The 20,002-nt window shown below is 43.2% G+C and overlaps 1 protein-coding gene across 1 annotated transcript in view; it reads left to right on the forward strand.

The window, feature by feature from the left end:
• LOC131269312 (uncharacterized) overlaps positions 1-20,002 on the forward strand; it is a 229,508-nt gene that overhangs the window by 135,901 nt on the left and 73,605 nt on the right. Inside the window, exon 7 of the mRNA XM_058271663.1 lies at positions 5,959-6,105. Within this exon, the coding sequence (XP_058127646.1) occupies positions 5,959-6,105 (147 nt within the window). The remainder of the gene's footprint in view (positions 1-5,958; positions 6,106-20,002) is intronic.

Consider the following 20,002-nt stretch of genomic DNA (forward strand, 5'->3'; position numbering starts at 1 on the left):
TTTATTTCTATACACCACTACGCCTCCCTTTATTTTCTGCCAGTCCCCTCCCTTCCATTTCCGAGAGTAAATGTTAGCTCATCATCATCATCATCATCATCATCATCAGCATCATCGTCGCCGTCGTCGTCGTTGTCAACGTCGTACGATGAAGCGCACTCCGCGGAACATGATACCGAAACATTTGCCAACCTTCTCCAGTACCAGATGCGAAACAATTTCAACCTCCCAAGTGTGTGTGTGTGTGTGTGTGTGTGTGTAGGTACGAATGTTATTTATTTTAACCCCTTTTGTCGTCCGCACTGTTACCCATTTGTTCTATTCACTCGCAATCCGGCCGCCGCTTTTCCCTCCCCCGAGGGGGGGGATAATGTAAGACTGTCGGGATTAGGTGGTTAGAAGACGCCGTGGGAGAGGGGGGGGAGAGGGGTGAGTGATGTGTGCAAAAAATGTGTGTGAGTCTCGCAAACCTAAACCTCGGTTTTGCGTTTCGCCCCGCGGGTGAAGGAGCTCGGGTGATCGTTTTGCAGAATATTTTATCGAAAGCTACGGGTGGCGTACAACCCCCATCACCTACCCTTCCCCTTCTGACTCCTTCTTCGCTCCATCCGCCGCAGAGCCTCCTTCTTTTCATCTTTTGTGTGACCCCTCATCGCTAACTCGTTTGTTTTTTGAGTTTAGAGTATTTAATAAAATTGTGGACCGAAAGCTTACAAATAAATACAATGTAGAAGAAAAACTCACACACAGCCACACACAGGACAAAGAAGCAACCTCGATGAGGCGAAAACCCTTACCGCAACCCTCCTCGTCCCCCGTTCCCTTTAACCACCACTTTACCTATCTCTAATTGGGAGCGCAGGTTCGGGGCCGGTTTTGAAGTCACTGAAGTCTCACACCTGTACTCACCTCGCTGTACGGTTGTTGGTGTTGGCGCGTACCGCGCGCTGATAATAGAACCCCCATAACCCCTTTTGTGCTGCAGCCGGAAAAGGCTTTTGTGGTTTATTTTTTTTTTTATATTTTATTTTTGTTCCCAACTCTCCCCGAACCCTTTTGTGCCGCATGAAAAGACAAAACACACACACACACACACACGCACAAGGTGCTTCCACCCTCGGCTTTTAAAGGTCAAAATTGAAGCAGATGGTCGGGAGGGGGGCATTCACCAACAGTGTCATACAAAGAAACTCCCACGAGTGCGCGCGAATCCGACGACTGTAATCTTTTCTTGTTGTCTGTTGTAAGAAATTAGATATAGGACCACCGAACGCCCTTATCCTTATCCTGCCCGGGGCCCTATGCTCCATCTCTTCGACTCCCAGTGGGACGACCGGATACGTAGGATTCCCAATCGATGGCTGCCTACATCACTTCGTTTACGGGAACGTTCGCAAATCGTTAGGCAACCGCCAGGAGTTCGCCCACTGGGACGCACTGGTGATAAGAAGCGCCAAAAGTTCTGTCAGCTCCGCTAGAAGTGATTATAGTGAATTCAAGTTTCAGTGTTTCAATATAATGCTTCCTTTTTTCATAGAACCACGTAAGCTTTATATTAATAGGAATTTCTCAGGAATGATTTTACACATAAATTCATGAAAATGATTTCTTATATTTACGTAAAAATATTCTTCTAACTCCAACAGCACTAGAAAGTTTATTGTGTTGGATATCAGAGATTTGCAAACCTAACTATGTCGAACTAAGAAAGCTAGGTTTCATTTTATTTTCGTTTGATTTTTAAACATTTGGGTTGATAAATGTGTACGAATAAACAATTTTCAAGGTTTTTTTTTAAGAAAATGGTAAACCGAAACGCGTACAGCAAAAATTAGACTTTGAAAACTGGTCTTAAACAGAGGCAGATTAAGCGTTCTCGGGGCCCCAAGCAGCTATAATTTGAAGTTCCTAAAACAAACACACTACTGGCACCATTAATGTTTTCATTCTAAAATTTATAAATTTATATCAAGAGTGAAGAAAAACAAGCATTTAACTTATGATTTAATGTTATATTTATTTCATGTGGTTTCATCAATAACTGTCGAAAAGTATCCATCATATCATTTTTTTTTTGCAAAAATCGACCATGTCACGATTAACCTGGTTTAGTAATATGGAGTAGCTTTCTAAGCATGCAATAAATTCATTGCATTAATATTCATATTTTTGAGCTTATTTGTTTGTGTTTTGAGCTTGTTTTCACTAAAAAGTTTTCCGTTTTCGATCTCACTTTTCGTCACTATGTTTGCCCACTTTATTTGTATTTTGGCTCCTCTGTATACCAGTTTTGGCCCTTTTAAAATGTTCAGGTTTTATGTATTGTATTGTATTTTAAAATAATTAATAAACTCCTATTTATCTTTACCGGTTTTAAATAAGTAAGATTGAATGTTTGATTTGATATTTTGATATCCACTTTTTCGCACGATGTTCCCATTTTTGTCTAGCTGTCAGTGTAAAAAAGCATAAATTTTTCGCTTCTGTCCATCAAAATTTCCTTGCATCTAGTTTAGCCCGCTTTTATATCGAAGGAAAAAAGTTTTCGGGTTCAAAAAATTGAAGTAACGTTTAGATATTTCTTAGAAACACTTAAAATATAAGAAAAACATTACTTCCGATGTGTTTACGCAGTGGTTAATCGCAGCACAGAGATCGGCTAATTTGACAGTTCATGTTGCCAAGTTGGATCGAGGGAACTCCCCAAGGATAATAAGCCAAAAGATGATATACAGACAACTATATCTTGTACAGACAGACTACAGACACAGACGTACATACTTTTAATTTAGTATAGTCTAGTATTTCTGTCTTCTGAAGAAGATCCTGCAAGGAGTTCCATGAGTTTAGGGTCGTTAAAACAAGCCTCGTACCTTACCATTTTTAACAACCTCCTAGAGCGCTGCAAACTGCATACAACTGCGATGTGCTCCAACCCTACCTGTGCATGAATTAAATGCTGGAAAAACTTTTCCTCATGTGCGGCACACGCCGAACCCGCTCGGCGCAACAATGCAAAGCGTACTGCGGGACCACGCACCGTTGCCTCCATAACCGGAACAAGTAAATTTCCTAACTCGTTCAATTTCGGCTCACCCGCTTTCGGTGGTGGAGGTTCCTCGTTCAAGCCAAATGTTTATAGTGAAATAACTAAATTTCATTCACTATTAGCCACCGGCACCAATTTGCCCGCTTCAGGGATTAGGGCGTGGCGGGTGGCAGAGAGATGGTTCCCCCGTATGGTACGTTTCGTGAAAAGTTTGCCGAAAAATACAATCTGCCAAACCTGCCGGGAGAGTCGGGTAACAAAATTTCGTCCGAAAAACTGCATGCCGTAAATCCGGCCCGTAGTATTTCCCGAGGCTGGAGGGGGTTTTCTCAGACGCCTACGCTGCTTCGGTCGAACTTCGACGAACTCCCGGCACAGCAGTACCTAGGAACAGTTTGTTAGCTAACGAGCTAACATCAACTTACTGAATTTACTTAACGAAACTTCTGGCCCGCTGATAGCACCGGTACCACGCTAGAGCTACCATTTTTTTTTCTATGTCGGGTGTTGTGCCTTTCGGAAGGCACCATTGTGCGCTGAAAAATCGTACCACAAAATTCTGGGCGGGGACCCTCGCCAAGAAGTGGTCTTCGGGGTGCCACAACGACGGCAAAACACGTTTCCTACACCATCAATTAATGTTCGGCCGACAGGCGACCACCCGTACCAGGTCCCGACGGCCTCAGACGGAACACTGTTTCTGATCGCAATAATCGTAAAGTTGCAGTGCGCCACGGATCGGCCCCGGGTTGGAATGTTGTTGTTCCGAATACGGTGCTGCCGATATTGCCAGTCGTAAACAGTGTGACGCCTCGCCGCTTATGGAGGATCTTAACTCCGCAAGTACGTGATGGTACAGGCCAAATAACGAGTGTTTAGCCAAAACCCAAACACAGAAGACTATTTGAAGAAATGATTCTTTGTTGTGAGTAGGTTCAGATCGACCTCGGTAAGGTGTCAGTTAGTCTTCATACTGCACTTGCGCCTACTAATAGTTCGTTAACTGAGGAAGAGTCCATACCATACTGTAGCTTTAAAAGCGCAGGATAAGAGTAAGGTTCAGCAAGAAAGAAGCTGATTCGCTTTTCGGGGGTTTTCCTACCAACAACTTACGGGTGTACCACCATGCACAGCGGGTGCACTGCATAAACAAGCCCAATTCCCAATCTAACCCTTCAGGAGTATGGACCACTCCTCCACCCCGCCGCACGGGAACACACCCGGGGTGGCGTTAAAACTGTTTCAACCGTTCGAAGGAGTTTTGCAAAACTGCACCCAATCCGATCATTTGCTGAAAGTTGTCGTCGCTGTTCGCCTGCGGGCTATCGCCCTATGCAGCACCACCGGGCGATAGGCGAAACGGATGCTTACCGACCGAAATAAGGACGTCCCCCAAATCGATGACAGGTGGGAAGCCGCACGTAGTCGAAATTCGCTTCGATGGTTTCAGCAATCAACGACGTTGGTGAGGTTCTATGAGTTGCGTCCGGGGACGTAGGGTGGAAGTGGAAGTTCGACCCCGCTTCACCGCTAACAATGTCGCTTGTCAGGCTTATTCGGGGCGCAGTGGAACGGAGTGCGGGAGGCAAAAGTTGGTTATGTTCGTTCAATCAGTTCGTCGGTTTGGGCATTGTTTAGAATTTAAAAGCATGCTGGTCAACAATCTAAAGGGATCCCGGAAAAGTCCCGCCCGTGGTTTTGAGCTAGAGCTTCAACTCCACTTGGTGGCCCGAATTTTCCCTGAAAAGCGCAACGCCATAAAGGGAAGCCACAATCCGGTTCCGTGTCGTCCGTGCGATTCGTATCTTTCATCCAGAAAAGGGTTCTACACCGACCTAGGCTATATGCCTAGGAGAAGGCTGAACCACTGGGAACCTCCCATGGGAATGGCTTTTTGATTCGCCAGCCGCCAGCAAGAAGTTAGTTTGACACCACCACCACCACCACCACCATCACCTTTCGTTTGCTATAAGTAATCTTGGAATTTAAGAGCCCCCAGGTTAACGCTCGGTGATGGCGTTACTTACCGCTTCACCCACTCCACGTTTGCGGAGTTGATTAGCGTGGACTACAACAACAAAGTCTAAGAGGATATCATTATTTCCAATGCCCCGAGCTATACACACCATTCTTGGTACAATTTATGGAAAACTTTCGGAAATACATTCGATTAAATAATCGGCTTCCATTCAAAACCTCTACTCAATGGAATCGAAACAACGAAGAATGTTATGTTTATGATAAACAAGCGAATGAATATGTATTACAATATGCGTATAATAAGTATTACAATATAAGTATTAACACGAATTATAAGTATTAGTTAAAAGAAGTTTTCATGTTTCAAATGGCTCAAAGAACAAATACAAATACACGTTAAGGTCTTCCAATATTTATATTGATTGAAATTTTCTATTAAAAATTGAAACTATACACACCATGTTAACGACAGATAATGAGAATGTTTGATTATTTCTTAAGAAGAATAAAAAATCAACCATTTTTCGAAATAACAAAAAGATAGTGATTAATAAGAATCACACATTGAAATGGATATGGCAAACTTATATCAAATTTGTCAATTGATGTACTGTTCGTTTCCAAACAGAATGGCTGAACGCTTCTTGGGAAAGGAGATATTGGATGTTGAAAAGAGACTTAGATGAATCGAAAGTGAACTACAAATCTAAGAATTGAAAAACACAGAGTTTCTACCGCAGTTCAGCTGATGTTTTCTTTCACTTTCTTGCATTCAAAAATATGATAATTTATTAATTTCCTCGTTCTCTATCAAAGATATCCTAATTATTGACAGCTCCAGAGTTCTCTTCACCTTTATTATCATTGAATACCTTGCTAACCTTACTTATTCAACTTTTCTCTTAAATCTTCTCCTTGTCTTGTTGCAGGAAATTGAACACTGCTACTACCACGGCACGGTAAAGGACTACCCGGGAGCTAGTGCAGCCTTCCACACCTGCAACGGTGTCAGCGGTGTGATACACGTCGGTAATGAAACGTTTGTTATTCATCCATTTTACGGAGGCGATTTATCGGTATGTAATTGATTTACTCTCTTATACGAATCTGCGGAGGCGTGTGTGTACCGTTTATCAACAACAGCGTCACAAAGAGGTTTGCTTCCTCTTATTGCAAAAAGCAGGGAATCTCTAGCTAAATTTGATTGAAACCATATAAGATTTCAATATGATAGTACAAGCTATAACGGGTATTAAAGTGAAATATGGCTGCCCAGCAAACATTCATTCTGGTTATGAACATTTCCGACAAAAATGGAAACTTCCTCATCAGGGGATAATATGCACAGGTTTATGAGTATAATAGCAATACATTATTGAAAATATGAAGCAAAACATTCAAGTTTTCCAACCTTTATAAGTGTGAAATTGGTCCAATTAAATTAATTTGACATGTAATTGACTTGTGAACAGAGTAAACAAGGAAGTCGTGTTTTTGGTTGTGGCTACACCTGTTGTACGCCACCTAAAAGTATGCAATGGATGATATTATTAATTCGTTAATTTCGTCATATGAGTTTTTGAAGGGTTCATATTTGGTATATATGCAAAGTATAACCAACTCCTTTTTTGGGTAGACTTTGTGCAGTCCGCTTGCTGCGCTTGTTGCATGCTTCATGCGTTACGTATTGCATACCTTCAGGCGCACATGTGTAACAGTAGGAAGAGGAGGATCTTAACCGGTGCCTCATTATCCTAGTTTTACAAGGTTTAAAACTGCCACATTATGTTGATAACTTCGCCCCACAATTTAAACGTGTGGAAAAGAGTGTTCCGAAAACTGTTTAGTTTTAGTGTCTATTTAACAAGTTTATCGCCATTTAAGTAGTTTTTGGTTGTTGAAAAGATGGTTGACCATATCGATATATGAAATTTTGGGATATTTTCTATATAGAACTACAAAAATTAAATATTTTGAGCTTAAGGGGTATTTCTTACCTCACTTTACCCCTCAACACTTTACAACCTGCAACGATTCGCCTTATTTTCCTCTCGTGTGTTCTGCTTCACTACCGCTTACGCACGGCTTAGGTTCCTCGCATTTCGCGGCACCTTACTTAACTTCAAACGATGACTAATTTTTTCCATCAAACGGTTCGAGCCCGTTTAACTTTATTCTCTTCCATTCCGTCCCACATCTGGTCAGGGGGGGGGGGGGGGGGGGTTGAGGACCATTGGTTGCGCTCGCAAAGCCACCGGGACGCGCTCGTCGAGCTTATCTGCTGGTCGACCCAAATCGAGCAGCCCGCACTCCCACTCCTCGCCCTACTCTTGCGCTATGGCGAACCTTCATTTTGGCGCTCGGGACCCGGGGGGCGGGTTATCGCAAGGCAAATCCGAGGGCCTTAACCCCTTAGGAACCCATTCGAGCGTGTCCGACTGGGTTGGATAAGGGACTCGGGTCGAAATTCGATTATGTTCGCTCGTTCGTTCGTTCGTGCGTCTATCTTGTGCCCTTATTTTCCCTTCGTTCCCTCGCTGGCGAAGGGCTTTCACACAAGCGGCCCGATTTTAGGGACCGCTACGGTGCTTATGTATATTAGATGTGTGTATGTATGTATTTTATCTACGTCGGCATAGGGTTCGAGAGTCGAAAGAGCGACGATAAAGTTATCACCGGCGTAATCAGTCAACTGCAGAAAATTTTCATTTATTTAATAAGCGTACATCAATTAAGGTCCCGGGGCCTTTAAAGCGCTTTCCCACGGACCCGTACAACACCACCACCACCACCACCCCCACCCCGCGGATAGGGTTTCCACGGACCATCAGCTGCCCACTGAGCTGTATTGCGAGCCGTTCGATCCCCAATCGCGTCGCCCGAACCGGATTTTCGCTCTTTCGCTCGATAAAAGCGGTACACTTTGGAGTCCCTCCCCCGCACACCAGGCCATCACCACTCACTGGAAGCCATCCCTAGGTCTAGGACATAATTGATACGATGCCAGGGCAAAAGGGTTTTGCATGTCCGGCCCGGCAAGATCCGATTCGATTATCGTTAATGACAAATTATGTCATATCCTTTCGGATGAGGCTGCGTTCGTCCATGTCAACGGCTTTTTCGGGGCCTTCCACACCCGCACCCCGCAACCCCTCTCTTGCTCGAAATAGGAAAGGAGCTGGGGATCATCGGGATGGATCAAAACATTATTAGGCTCATCAGCATTGATCACATCAAACGCGCAACGGAACCGCGTACAGTCACACCGATAAGTGGTGTTTCCAGGGGGGAAAAGGATGGTGAGAGGGGCGGGGGAGGGAATATAGCCGTGGTCGATTCGAATACAGGTGGTTTTCCGAGGAACGGCGTTCGATTATGCGTCGCTCGGAATGGCCCAGAATTGCCATAATTTGGTTCAAGAAGTCGATCAATCACAAAATTTTACTAGCGAGACGTAAGTCCTGCATGAAGTATTTTGTACTTATATTCAAATTTAGTTTAAAACACTTTTCGTCGCAGCGCATAACTCTTGACAAAACAACAGCAGCTCACCGATTCGCACTCGCTCGAGGCGGCTTTTGAAAAATTCGGTGACCAAAACCCATGGACGACGGGGGGGGGGGGGGGGGGGGGGGGAAACCCCATCCAGCGCTCCGGTCCGAGGCTCCCGCTCTCCTTCCCTTTCCCGCCGAAGCGGAAAACGCTCGCAGCAATCCAATCCAATTAAAATTCATCTCACAAACGTAAAGCTCCAACGGATGGCGGAAAAAAAATATATCACTGGCGGTAAAGCTACTCCGAAGGGACGAGCGAGCCACGCTGGGCTACGAGGTGGACATTTCAGGAAAAGTAGTGTCATGGAAGTGTTTTTATGGAAAAAGGTTTAAATGAGAGGTGCAAAGGAAACGAAAGAAAGTAAAACTGATTGAAAAATGTCACATATTTAATTTGCAACAACTTTTTGAAATAGGTATAATGCTGTCAGTTTAGAGCAGGGGCCTGCAGCGGGGCCAAATGATTAAAAGGAAACCAGAAGCGCGGGCCGGATACCTTTACCGATGATTTAATGTTTTCCAAGTAGTGCCCTTTTGAATGATATAAACTATTTCAATAGTAAAGTTACATAAAAAGGGGTAAGAGATAAAATGTTTAAACTTTTTTTAAAGTTTCACCACATTTAAAATATGTATTTTAAGCATCTTAATGCAATTCTCTCATTTACTTATATGTTATGATATTACTGACGTTGCCATATTGTACAATTCTCTCATTTGAACATATACTAAATTGAAGAACCGGGTTTTAGTCACAAAATGAGGCGAAAAAAAAGGCTTCCAAACATTAGTGATGAATACAAAAGGGAGCATTTTCGCACAAAACGTAATCGAAAAACGGTATGCTACTTTCGCTTTTGATTGCTTACGTAAACGTGATTTTTTGGTACTTAACAGCTTCAGCTTTTTGAGATATAGGTTATTGTTAAGTAAATGTACAAACAGCGCATTCTGTGTGGTATTGTATGGAACTTTTCTTTTCTTGAATATATCCTTCTCAAGCATCACAAACGTGGTGTCATCAGGATGTCCAATGAAAACATTAACTATTTCCTTGTTTTTTAATCAGATTTATTCAATTTCAAGCGTTGATAATTTCATCAAAAAATTTTAATATCCACTTGGTTGTTCTACCTTAGCCCACTGTGCGATCCGTTGTCAGCGTTGCGTATTTCCCTGCGGCCGTGCTCAGTGGGGCGGATTTTTCCGAGGACCGAATGATTTTCGAGTCCGTTTTTCGGGGAATAAAGGTGCACAAGAGAGAGGGAGGGGGAGAGAAGGAAAGAAAAAAAGGCCACCCGTTGGTCCGTTGGTGTGGTTCGGTGGACCGGAAAAAATTGGCGATCCAAACCACCGACAGTAGCCGCCTGAAGTTTGCTGGTACGAAATTTTTAACAAACACATGCCGCAAGCCCCAAACGCGGTGCCCGATCCATCTTGAAACCGTCGATTATTCAAAAATATATAAATATGTGTGTGTGTGTGTGTGCAAACAGATGGAAACAGTTCCTTCGTCCCCGGCGGAAGTCGAGGGCACGTTCGCGCAAGGCATGGGAAAAATTAAATTTCCGATCACGAAAATCATCGAGTTCGCTTTTTCGGTGAAAACTCCCACCCCACGTTGTACTGGAAAACCGATGCGTCCAATCGACGATATTTCGACGACACTATCCACAATCGTCATCGTCAACGTCGCCCGTGACGTCATCGCTCCGGGCACGTGTGCTAACCGAATCCTTGATCTTGTCCTTTTCCGCCGCTCAATTTGACACTCGCAGCGCGTGGGACTGTGTGTGTGTGTGTGTGTGTGAAGGAACCAGACGTCTCGCAACAGGAAACAATTGAACAATAATACTCCCACACACGAGCGGCAGAAAATACAAACAACGCACCAGAAGACAACAACGACAAAAACACAACAGCCAGGATCGGTTTTTGAAATTCATCGAAAATGAAATCCGAATACGAATAAACATCCTTGCACGGCCCTTCCCTTCCCATCTCAACTCCCCCTCCCCTTCCGCCCCCACACCCCCGGGCAAAAGGGTAAGGGAACAAAAATCGAAACTGTATGAGAGAGCGAAAAAATGGCGAAGGATTTGATTGATAAATGGAAAAACAAAATCGTACTAGAAAACTCCTTTTCCGGCCTCCAGCGGGGGGTGGCGGGTAGGATTCTTTTTTTTATTTATCCTCGCTAAGCTCGGGAAAAGTTGCCCCGACCACCCACCACCACCACCAGCACCACACAACAAACCTTCCGTAGATCAAACCTATCCATGGATTGAACGAAAACGATTTGTTTCCGTTCGAGTTTGTTTTCCCCTCTTTTTTTTTCGTGCTGTTCTGTGTGTTGTGCATTATTATCGTATTTATATTCAAATTTCCCGCACTTCAGCCGGGTGCGTTCGCTGGGCCCTGTCCAACTCGATGTGTTTCCTTTTTCTTTCTCCAGGTTTTCCGTGTATGATGAGGTTATTTTTCTTCAACATTCAATGGCAAACCGTTCGCTTCCATTACAAATCCGTGGGAGGGGGGTTTCGAGTGGGAATAAAAAGGACATTAGGAACATCCACCGTACTACCCGTTCTGTGAAAGAAAATGCCCAGTGGGAAATGGGTTTCGGCGAGGGAAAGCACGGAGGGATGGAAAACATACTCTCAATCGCAATCGGTATGATGTGCAATCACTTTCTTCCCCGAGCCCTGGGAAAAACTGTAGCGTGTGATCTTCTTCTGCCACATCTTTCTTTTTACCCTCTCTCTCTGCTTGGTTAACTTTTTTACCCCGTTTTTCATCAACATCGAATGATGAGCGTGCATTATCCGAAGGGAAGTATTTTTTGTCCAGCTTTTGTGCAAATCACTCTTACGAACGGGTTTTCGGCTTGGAGTCGGGGTGCAATTGTGAAGTGAAGCAACGAATCTAAATTTCACATTTGGTGGCTCAAGACAAAACTCCCAAATACATGTAGAAGCACACAAATCTCTCAAAAGTCTGCCTATAAGTCATGTACCTTCTTACAAGTCGACAAAGGTACTCATTTATAACAAATGCAAGATACAAAACATGCTTTTGATCATTCGTTGATGTAATTTTAAATATTTTTTCATGTAAGGTTCATCATTTTCTACTTCACTGTAGTAATTCATTTAGTAGTATGTTAGTAGTATGTTTACTTTCAATTTATATTGTTTATTTACATTGGTGAATATTAATAATAACGTTAACGAGTTTGACTCTACGGTCTTTCCTCATTGGATGATTAATTTTTAAAGCTAGCAAGGCTAATTATTATTACTTTAACGTAAGCTTACGCCACACTTGGTTAGTGTTTGTTGAGAACGAAAGCATATACCATGCATGTACAATTTTTTATTCAAAAATTTAAAAAATTCAATATTATCAATTTTAAGAAAAAGGGATCAATCACAGTTTTGACATTTGTGCTGCTTTCCCCATGGCAGATTTTGTAGTCCATTTTGCTTCTATTTCCAGTGTGCAGTGCTTCCAAAACACATTTTTTTTTTTTGTACATGTTTTGCACCATTTTCGCGAGATGGAAAGACGTTGAAGGGGTTAAGTTCAAAGTACTTCAATATCATTTCATTCAATTATGTTTTATATGATTTATTTCATGCAACATCATTGATAAATTGCCTATTAAATCGACAATATCATTTTCCAAGAAACAGTTTTTGGAGTAATTTATTTCTTTACTTTTCAATCAGATATATTCACATTAGTTTCAAACCTGAATATTCTTTTTCTTTTTTATCTGTTTGAAAAATAAACAGTTCATATTATTCAAAGCATTCTTTATATATTTTAAAATATGTAAGACAGTATCCATATATGTCCATTCTAACTTTATTTTTGTTTGTTATATTTTCTCACATTTCATTCACTTTCATTTTATAAGTAAATGCAATAAAGGAAATCTATGTTAAACATTATTCAGATGTGAGTTTGCTTAAATCTACTGAACAGTTGGGCGTTTACTAGAACGCACTAACACTTTGTGCAAATAAAAATTAGTTTACGTGGACTTAGTTTAATTTGGACTTTTTATTTAAGAGAAATTAAAACAAATACCCCTTCATAAGATACTCAGCTAAACTCCGATAGTGGCATTACGTTTTCAGCTACCTTAATAAAATGTTTGCTGTTTTCAATATATTTTCTCGGATGTAGAAACCGGTAACTAGTCGCAAGTTGAGCTCGAAAAGCTCCGATTTTTCCGATTAAAGGAAAGGATCGTTCGTACCGATTGGAATTGCAGCTTGCGAAAATCGAAACCGGGACGAAAGGGAAACTTAGTGGTGCGTTTTGCTTATAGCTAAATTAACCACGCCCGCGGCCAGCAAAACGGGATGAATAAAGATGAGTGCCCGTTCCTGTACCGGTGGGAGGGGGGAGGAGGGAAGGCACTATGCCGAGAATGCTAAATAGGGGGGCTTTTAAGGCGAAGGGTGCCATTTTGTGCCCCGGCTCGGTCGGTTCTCTTCTCGAACCGGAACCGGCCTCGGAGGGCTCTTTGATGTTTCGCTGTCACTCCCGGGGCCGGGATCGCTCCTCGCCCGGTTTTGCAAAGCACAAAAAAACACAACGAATAAAAACCATCCCCTTTTCCGGTGCGTGCCTTTCGGTCCGTTCAGCTCGCTAATGAAGACGATGATAATTACAAACCCTTGCAGCGGACCGAAGGCGGACGGAAAAGCGGACAAGAAACTCTAAAGAAAATGGTGGAAAAACGAACGCGTACACACACACACACATGCTTGGGAAAAGATCTGACAAAGGCTTAGGACTCTCCACCGTCCGACCGTTATGGCTTTTCACAACGAAAAACCAAAACCCGTTTTCCTTTGTTTTGCTCGTCTTCGGTTCACTTTGCCTTTTGCTGGAATGCTGGCGCGCTTCTTAGCGCAGCAGCCAGGCAGGTAGCAGGATGCAAATTACGTCAACGAGGCATAACTAATGGAAGTAAACCCTACCTCCAAAACCCGACGGGCAACGTTGAGCCGCTAATATGACCTTTCTTTCGCCAAAAGAAAAGTAGCAAACGGACGAAAAGAAAGTAACCGAAACCAGAAGGGAAGGCAAAAACTTGCGCGATGAAACAAGTTTTTCGTAAATACTATTTGCCACCCCCTCCCGCCTTTCGTAAACCTCCATCCGCGATACGGATTTTTATTCGTGAACCAAAAAAACCCCCCTTCGACTGTTGCGCCCCACCAAGAGTTGCTTAGTTTGCGTCCAAAAATACATCATCACCTCGCGGGCCATGGTGCTGTGATTAGCATATACTTAGCCCCCTCCCTGGCCGCCCCGGTTCCCTTTTCTCTGCGGTTTTTGCAGCTGAGAAGTATTTTAGAACCTACGCCAAAACTTATCCCGACGTTCATCAGCGATGGCGAGCTTCTTAACGATTCTGTTTTGTTCTCCCGCTTTATGTTCCTGTCAATAACTGATAAATCCTGCGGCAAAGGATGTTCGCCGACACAAAGGATGGTTTATTATGTGGCGCGCTTGGGCAAAGGCATGGGGGATCTTCTTTATAACATAGGCCGCAACAGGGATGGGGATCCATTAAACATTGCTTCGACCGAACGGTTCAAAATAGGTCTTATGTTTTTGTTGTTTGATGAAATGAGTTCAAATTTGGAAGCACTCAAAATGTTTGAGTAAAGTTCACGTTCTCGGAGTCGTTGTACTTTCTTCAGACTAGCGAATAACCGCTGGATATGTAGTTCCTTATCAATGTACCTGTCGAAGCGAACCATAGACCGAGGCCGATTAAGCCTTTTTGGGGCCCCAAGCATCCAAACATTGAAGATTCTAAAAACTTGCACCACACTCAACTTTCAGGGTTTTGTTTCAAAAATTTCAAATTAGATTAAACAACACACCTAATGAGGAACCAAATTTAATCAATGCTTTCCCAAGAGGTTTTATAATATCATTATCTATAATCAAAATTATTTACAAACTGATTCCGATCATACACATTTTTTAAATTGTATCAATCAGCTTATCCCATTGCATTACCTAAACCGCTAAAGCAACTTTGCGGAAAAATAGACGAATACTTGAAAAAGTTCAAGCTGTTTTGTATTCTGTTTGTTTGCAAAATACGGTGTTCGTAACGAATACCAAGCTTTGTTAGAGAAGTTGAAAAGAATAAAATAGTGTGAAAACTGCAGTGTGCAACTAAATTGAACATTTTCTATTGATAGTTTTTTAAACCAATTCAAATGCAAAACACAATAAAGCTCAAGAAAATCTAAACAATAGTCGGAAACACAAATGGTTCTTCAAATGATATCGAACCCGCTTAATACAAGAGTGACAAACAAACACAAAAATAATTAGAAAAATACATAACTTACTTTGCGGGTTTTGCAAAATCGAAATAAGACATTAGGTAAACAGTTTCAAGCGTATATAATATCAAAGTATGGGTCAAACTTGGGCAAATATATTCCAGCAAAAGAACAGAACAAAGTCCTATGTAATGCTAATGCCATGACGAGACCTTGCTGTTCCCCATTCCACTTTAATAACTCGATATTTTGAACTGCCCACCTTACCACGTTGATAGCCACGCTGTTTTAGTACAATCATTTTCGGTTAAATTTGGTTAGCAAATTTATCAAACCAATCGTTTTCGTAAACCAACCAACAATTAGACTCCCGAGAGGATACAGTTTTGTAGTTGCTTTAGCCTACATAGATATAAGTGCAGCGCTTTATTAGTGTAAAGAGCTAATGTTGATTGCTGCTGTTACCCGTTTTTGAGTGACGTGGCAGTCAATTTGTTAACAAAGCGTGCAAAAAAGACCTCGATGACAAAATGTTGGAATTAACACGTTGCGTACCAAGCGTTTTAGCACAGTTTTTAGTACATTGTTTTTAATTACAATTTGTTTATAATATTTGTAAAACCAATTGTTTTCGAAGACCAAGCAAAAACTTAGCTTCCCAAAAAATTTATATAAAATATTACAACAATTTTTATGTTGCATTTTCATTTATTTATGAGTCAAAAAACTTTTTAGAACTAGAACTGCTGTCACCCATATTTGGGTGACGCGGTACGGAAAGTGTTAATCATGCTGGGAAAGTTTCATAAGAACCTAAACCTGGAGCGACAGCCTACGTATTGGTTATTTGATGGAATTTGACAAAAATAAATGGTCTTAACACGTTGACTGCCAAGCGTTTTTACCACACATTTTTAGTACAAGCCTTTTTAATATTTTTTTTTATAACATTTGTTAAACCGACGGGTTTCGAAAGCCAAGAAAAGACTCAGCGTGTCAAAGAATTTGTTTTTAATATTACTATAGTTTTTACGTTGTATTGTTATTTATTACCACGTTGACTGCCAAGCGTTTTTAGCACATTTTTTAGTACAATCTTTGTAATAAAATTTGTATATAACATTTACCAAACCAACAATTTTTGAAGGCTAAATCGAAATTTAGCTTCCCTAAGAACTGATATAAAATATTACTATAATTTTTATGTTGCATTTTCATGTATTTATGGGTCAAACACTTTTACGAACTGAGTTTTGCTGTCACCCACTTTTCGGTGATATGGTAGTCTTCGTGTTAAAAAAGTAACGCTCGGGTAAGGGCAAAGATTTTATAAATTGCTAAACCAGGTCGTTGTTTCTCCTTTCTAGGTACTTTAGTACAGTTCAAACCAACAAAGTCCTAACATACCTGGGGCGGGAATTGAACTGGCCCCAAAAAGGGGCCGTGATGGACGAAAGAAAACCACGAAATTGTGCCACGCAAATGCGCAATAAAGTAAATGATTGCTTTCGCTTCAATTTCCCGGGCCAGAATGGTCGGCTTTTGTTCAGCGCACAGGGGGGGGGGGGGGGGGGGAAACGCCGCTTGCTGCACCGTGCACCGCGGGAAAATGTCTGCGCCGCGTGCAACGTTAACTCAATTTAATGGTAATTTCGCATCCGCCGGTGCAGCTGCGTCCCGTACCGAAATGGCGGAAAACCTGGATGTGCCGAATGTAAAAGCAGAACTTCATTAAAACTGTTTTTGTGTGCCGCCGCTTATCTAGGGCACACACAAAAGGGGGATGGAAAGTACTCACTCTCGCCCCTCTCCGCTCCCCTCCCCTTCCCCTTTGCCTACCCTCACTCACCCTTGGCACGAAACTCGACTCCGATGTCACCCTCGATTGGAGCGAAGTTCGCCGTTCGTTTGAATCGCAATCGAAGTAATTAAAATTAAAATTATCCAAATATGTGATAACCTTTCCCCGGTGCCCCGGAGGTGTAGTTTGCCGTTTTTGCAGCCCGTTTTTCCCCACCCCCCCGTCGAACCCCGGGACGGAGGAGTTTTGCCATTAAATCAGCTTTGAAAGCGTTCGGTTTCGGATTTCGTTCGCATGAAGGCGAAACGTTTTTAACGCGAACTTTTGCTACCTGCCGAGACACTTGACGCACGGCCTCGGTTTACGTGATGATTGTGGCACACATACAGTCACACGCACACACACGCACATACAATGTTTCTTGTGTAAAATGGCATTCGGCACCGGTGGCTTCGTGATTTGAAGTGTCGAGTTGTGTCAGCTTTAGATCATGCGCTGCTTTTCGGGACGAAAGGATACTTGGAGCTTGACGATGAGCGTGCGACACTTCCCCCTCACCTCACCCGATGTGGGGGAAATCCCGAAGGAAAACCCGATGAAATCGTTGCGGTTTTTTCCGGAGCGTTTTGGTGTGGGAAAAGCGCGCGGTGTAACTGATTGCCATGGCTCGAAGTCGGAAAAGCTCACTTCGCACACGCTCTAAAATACCTCCCCTCCCCCCTCCCCCCCCATCGACATCCTCCCATCCGTTTCCTTTCCACCCGGTTGCTACTGATTCGATGTGCGATGGTGCGAAAAATTCTAATTTCATTTTAAATTAAGATAAAATTAGATCCCGAACACTCTCAACACACACACACACCGACCGAGCGCTGTAGTTGTGCCGGTCCCAAAGGTGTGGTCCCGGTGTGCAAATGGCATACGCGTAGAGAACCATTCGCACACGTACCCACACACACACGTACACTTGAGCCCATAAACAAGTTCAACATACGTCCTGTCGGAATAAGTGTCGGGTACGGGGACGGGAAATTCAATCGCTACGCCCCAGTAAACCTTTCAAAACTCATCCGAGTTCTAGGAATGCTCTCAATCTCAACCCTAGCCAACCCCCTCTGGTACCTTCCCTCCCTCAACGCATGGGAAAGGGGGGTGAAAGGGGGGATTCATAATTGCAATCGAAACGGAATTTCGCCAGAGACATCGGGGCCGACCGGATGGAAAATCCCCGAGCTGCCCAAGGAGGCGGAACGCAATGAAGTGGCCCTGGAGCCGAAATTGCTTTTCTAACGAAGAAAATATCCGTCTCCTCCCCCGGGGGGGGGAAGGAGTGACTGAGAGAAAGAGAGATAGAGAGAGAGCGCGCGTTGGGAAATGTTCACCTCCGCGGCGCACGCTTCGGTGGGCGCAAATTTGTACGCTTTCCTATTTACATACCCCCCCCCCTCCCGCCCTCTCCCCCACTCCTCCCTACCTTCCTTTTCCACCGAGCAAAAGGAACAGCGGTTCGGTGAAATAAAAAAAAAATCCTCGGAACATCGTTCCGAATGTGTGAAAAGCCGCGGCATCACGCTGCTTGGAAAACCACTTCACCCACCCGTATGACCCTTGACGAGTTTACTACATTCGTTTTTCTTTATTCTCGCACTTTCCCGATTCTCAATTTCCTTCGCTTTCCCTCATCCCCCTTTTCGTCGGACGAGGGTAAAACAAAAATAAAATCGCCCCAAAAACACTCCTAATGGAAAGCGCACGCACGCGAAACGATAGAAAGTGTGCGTGTGTGTGTGTGTGTGGGTGAGTGTCTGTGTGTATGTGTATGTGTGTGTGCGCTCGGCACTCTTGAAATGGAATTAGGTTTCAATTGGTTGTTGAGCATACTAATCTGCATAATCATCTCCGATCATTTCTAACCCCATCCCCTTCCCCTCACCCCCTTGGTTTTTCCAAACAAGTAACCGGAGCGAGGATTTTTCCCGCCGAACGAAGTGTTTCACTTTGATTGGTTCGGTGGCACGGCAAGATTTTTGGTGAAAAAGGCAAACCGATACTCGTCCACTTTTCCAACTGTCAAAATTAAATTCGCGTACCGTCTGATCGTATGTGTGTGTGTGTGTTGATGTGTGATGTGATACGGGTTCGGAAAAGGGTTGCGCGAATAATAATAATAGGCTACCAAATGGTCGTTTCTTCCGAAAGGTTCCGTCGTGCGCCTGCGAGGTATGCAATATGGCATCGCACACGTGCATGAATGTTGCTTCTTGCGGGCACTTCCTTGCGTAATAATGGCAAGCAGTTGCGGTCGCCGGGGACACACACACACACACACGAAGCCGAAAACGGGCTACGCTTCGCCGAACAATGCGTTTGCTGATTGCGGCCGTAAACATTTGCCTTTCATCTCCCGATGGAATTCTAATTAAGACATCATTCACTCGAATCAGTTTTCCACTCGCTAATGACGGGTGGGGGGGAGGGGGGGGGGGGCTGCCACACCATGTGGTTTTCACACCAACCAGCCGACCAGAGGGGGGTGAAAAGTTAGGATGGGCCCTCATTTTTCGTACGATCCGCGCGTCGTCGAACGTCGTGCCTTTAGCCCTTTGGTTCGGAAAGGCAACGGCACGCACCACCACCGGGTTGCGGCTCTTATTACTACGGCGTTGGCGGTATGCACATCACACCTGATTGCGTAAATTGAAGCCAGAGCGAGCGAGCCAGACTTTGCCAAAGACGGCGCACATTTCAACCGGGCGCTTTTGCAAACCAAACCGGCACGAAAGGCAGCCGCAATCTTTACGTGATTTGAAAACACTGATTCGGAACAGCAGCAAATTGTATTTCATTTTAACATGGTTCAACATGAGCGAGCTTGTACGAAGCACGTCTGAGATGTGTATTTAAGCTGGAGGACCAGTTACTAACTTAAACAATAGTCATATTATTAATTCATAAATGAGAAAAATTGTTTTGATTGAAAAACAATTCAAATTCTTTTAGGCTTTGATAAGAACTCTTTTTTCTTGACAGTTATATTTTTATACTTGTTCTACAGCAATGCTCTTACCCTTTCCGAAAAAAATTCCTTTGAAACAGTTCTAGGTATATCTTTCTACTTTATGATATTGAGTTATTTTGTCTTTAGTCTTCTGGCATATTAAAAATGATAGCCAGCGATGCATGCATACGCGAGTTCTTAATTAGAACCCTGTATAAATCTAAAGTTGAGTTAATATTAATTAAATCCTCGTAATTGCTACGATTATTTATGTTTCTACGTTGCTAAAATATA

This window comes from Anopheles coustani, chromosome X, assembly GCF_943734705.1.
Source record: "Anopheles coustani chromosome X, idAnoCousDA_361_x.2, whole genome shotgun sequence".
NCBI lineage: Eukaryota > Metazoa > Arthropoda > Insecta > Diptera > Culicidae > Anopheles > Anopheles coustani.